The 3,396-nt window shown below is 37.6% G+C and overlaps 1 protein-coding gene across 1 annotated transcript in view; it reads right to left on the reverse strand.

Annotated features, from left to right (window-relative positions):
- The window catches only part of LOC107692850 (probable polyketide synthase 16), a 33,346-nt gene that overhangs the window by 22,485 nt on the left and 7,465 nt on the right, over window positions 1–3,396 (reverse strand). Inside the window, 3 exon segments of the mRNA XM_016492060.1 lie at window positions 918–1,071; window positions 1,157–1,166; window positions 1,169–1,226. Of these exon segments, the coding sequence (XP_016347546.1) occupies window positions 918–1,071; window positions 1,157–1,166; window positions 1,169–1,226 (222 nt within the window).

A 3,396-nucleotide genomic window follows, 5' to 3' on the forward strand; every position in this document is an offset into this window, starting at 1 on the left:
ACTGTTTCCTCCAGCGAAAATCTAGCCCTCAACACATATGAACGCATACTTTAGAAAACGATCATGTTGCTATTTTCATTTTAACATTTTATATTTAATATAAAACATATTACAGTGCATGTGGCATACCATACAGTCATTCACAGAACTGATTAAAGACAGTGACGGACAGCACTCAGTCAATTCACTAATTTTAACTAAATGTCAGAGTGATTGACAGAGATACAGTAGAAACATTGTGTGGTTTTGTATTAAATAATGACCTAGATCGTTAAATACTTTTATTAGCCTTAGAGTAAGGGAAGCACAACTCTGGAAATGAGAGCATCCGAGGAGCATGTGAATGCTATGTATATTTATTTAAAATATGTTTATTTCGCTGCGTTCACCCCTCATCACACCACAGCTGTTTCCTCCAGAGAAAATCTAGCCCTTAACACATATGAACGCATACTTTAGAAAACGATCATGTTGCAATTTTAATTTTAACATTTTATATTTAATATAAAACATATACAGTCAATCACAGAACTGATTAAAGACAGTGACAGACAGCACTCAGTCAATTCACTCATTTTAACTAAATATAATGTTCTTTAATGTTATCCATTCGTTTTTTTGTGGCTCTTTTTTTTTTTTAAAGTATCGGTTCAGGCACGATACTTTTAAAAAAACATTTTAAAAGTATCGATTTGGCTTATCTTAAAAATCCCAATCGATACCCAACCCTAAGAAAGAGCCCAGATCAGATGGGAACTGGCACTCTAGAAGCAGGCCCCAAAATGAAACATTTCAGCCAGAGGGTCCGGGACAGATTGATAAACGTTATTATTAAAATTTGACAGTTTTTGAACTTGACGAACATAAGTGAACATCATAAGTTATTTTTTATGAGGGCAAATTAATTGAAGTCTTACCTGTCGATGAGTGCTGCCTTTGCCGTGTTTGTCTTCCCTGCTTTACTCTCATCTGGATCGTACCATTGAGAGAGATTAAACCTGTCGTTTGGTATCTGAATTGCACAGTTCTCTCCATGAAGGAGGACTCTCCAAAAGTTTTCAAGTCCCTCACCTAAAATGGATGAGAACATACCATGTAAATACAATTTAGGCCAAAATCATAACATGAAGAAATAATGAAAATTATTGACAATTACCTCCAGGAATCCATGGCATCCAATGCCAACTCTCCAAATGTTTTCAAGTCCCTCACCTAAAAACCCCCATCTTTGAAAGGATGGCACATGATTATTAAGGAAATGATTCCCTTAGTAGCTAAGGTAAATAATGTGACTATTTAAAGTAGATTTCACTCTATATGAAATGAATATTTTTACATTTTTATATTTATTATTTTAAGAATATTTAGAACATATTTTATTGATAAGCTGTTTATGTTTTTCTTTTGTATTATTTTTCCAATTTTGTCTCAGAATGTTTTAGTGTATTATTGACTATATAATGCAGGAGAAAAATAAAAAGCAAATGAAATTAAGCATATCGACTCACCTGGATACTCATTTAGAGCCTTGTCTTGTTGAAAATGCTGACACGAGTCTACCCTATATTTATTTAGCTAAAGGAGGAGGAAATGTTAAAAAAAAAAAAGTTTAAAAAATATAGCTAATGATTGACTAGAACAACACTTCATTTAGCTGGAAATCATTACCTGGAAAACACTTTATGTTAGATCATGAAACAATTTCTGCCGGACTGTAATGTAAGGTGCAGCCATTTATGAAAATAGATAAAGTTGACAACGCTTTATTGCATATTTGGTATTTAGATAACCGAATTCAGCTTTATTCCAGACTCACGAAACCTCTCAATTGGCCAAGTCAGCAGAACGTATAACTGATAACTCAACGAAACCTCTCAATTGGCCAAGTCAGCAGAACGTATAACTGATAACTCAACGAAACCTCTCAATTGGCCAAGTCAGCAGAACGTATAACTGATAACTCAACGAAACCTCTCAATTGGCCAAGTCAGCAGAACGTATAACTGATAACAAAGACTGGATGGCTAGTTAACTTCCTTCTTCTCAATCATGTATTAGTTATTGCGAAAAAAAACCTCAAAGACACAAGATGACTGAATATAATCTGTCTTTTGATGGTTTTACTGTTATGCCATCTTCTAGGTTATGAGCCTGGGCGTTACGTTTGATAGCAATCTGTCCTTTGATAATCGTATTTCCAATGTTTGCAGAATGGCCTTTTTCTACTTTAGAAATGCTACTGAACTAATACATAATTTAGGCCAGAGGAGAACTGGTCCACTGACTTGGAGAAAAAACCTTGAGAGAAACCAAGTGGAGTCCATTTCTGTCACCTGATGGAATTTGGGTTTGTCGCTGCTGTCGCCTTTGGTTTGCTTAGTCGGGGTCTGAGGGTGCTTTCACATCTGGCCCGTTGTTTCGGAACCTGGCGCGTTTCCCCCCTTGGCTCGGTTCGTTTGGGCATATGTGAACACGGCAATCGCGCTCGAATCCGCCGGGCCAAAACAATCGGTCCGAGATTGCCTGAACGAGGTGGTCTCGGCTCGATTGAAAATTATCTCTGGAGTGGTTCGGTTGTAGTGAGAAAGCAATCCAATCCAATGGGCAGATGACAGCTGTGACAGCTAAGTGGAATCCCGGAAAACAAAAAAGTTAAACTTTGACCAATGAGAGAAGTTTACTCGCGCGTGACTTGTATTAACAAATTGAGTCCGTTTAGAAACATTGCCGTATGAAAGCGAACCGCACCAAGAATAAAAAGCAACATTGTAATAATTTTAATCCCTGTTTCGGAACAAAGCAATCGATCTACAGGTGTGAAAGCACCCTGAAAGTCACTAATGTCCCTGCTTGCCACTGTCTGACCCATGCCCGTTTTATGACCACGTCTCTGTCTAAATAAAGCCTTGCAAATGGATCCGCACATCTCACGTCTCGTTCGCCCCGTAACACAGTGGTTGTGTGTGTGTTTTACATAAAGTTTTTTGTTTAGTCTTTCTTTAAGTAGAATTTAGATTCGGACGTGCCTTGATGCCTTCCTGCCTTGGAATGCTGCCTCCGAAGGCAGCATTTTAGAGCTTTCGGATGCAGCCCAAGTCAAACGCCCTTTACAAAAAACAACAACAAAAAAACAAACCAACAACGATGTCGGACGATTTTGAAGTTGGAGGAGAAAACTGGATAGAGCTACCCTACCTTTTTGAACCAGAGTACACAGACGAAGAGCTAACCATCCATCAAAGCTTATTTAGATTATGGAAGCTTCGGATAGATGTGGGATTCTGCTGGCTCATGTAAATATAAAAGGAAATGAGATAGCAGATAAAATAGCAAAAGAATCAACCAGGACGAGTGATGTTATAAATATTCCATTTGGTAAAGCAGAAACTAAGGAAA

Source organism: Sinocyclocheilus anshuiensis, unplaced genomic scaffold (genome assembly GCF_001515605.1).
Source record: "Sinocyclocheilus anshuiensis isolate Anshui unplaced genomic scaffold, SAMN03320099.WGS_v1.1 scaffold1344, whole genome shotgun sequence".
In the NCBI taxonomy this organism is placed as follows: Eukaryota; Metazoa; Chordata; class Actinopteri; order Cypriniformes; family Cyprinidae; genus Sinocyclocheilus; species Sinocyclocheilus anshuiensis.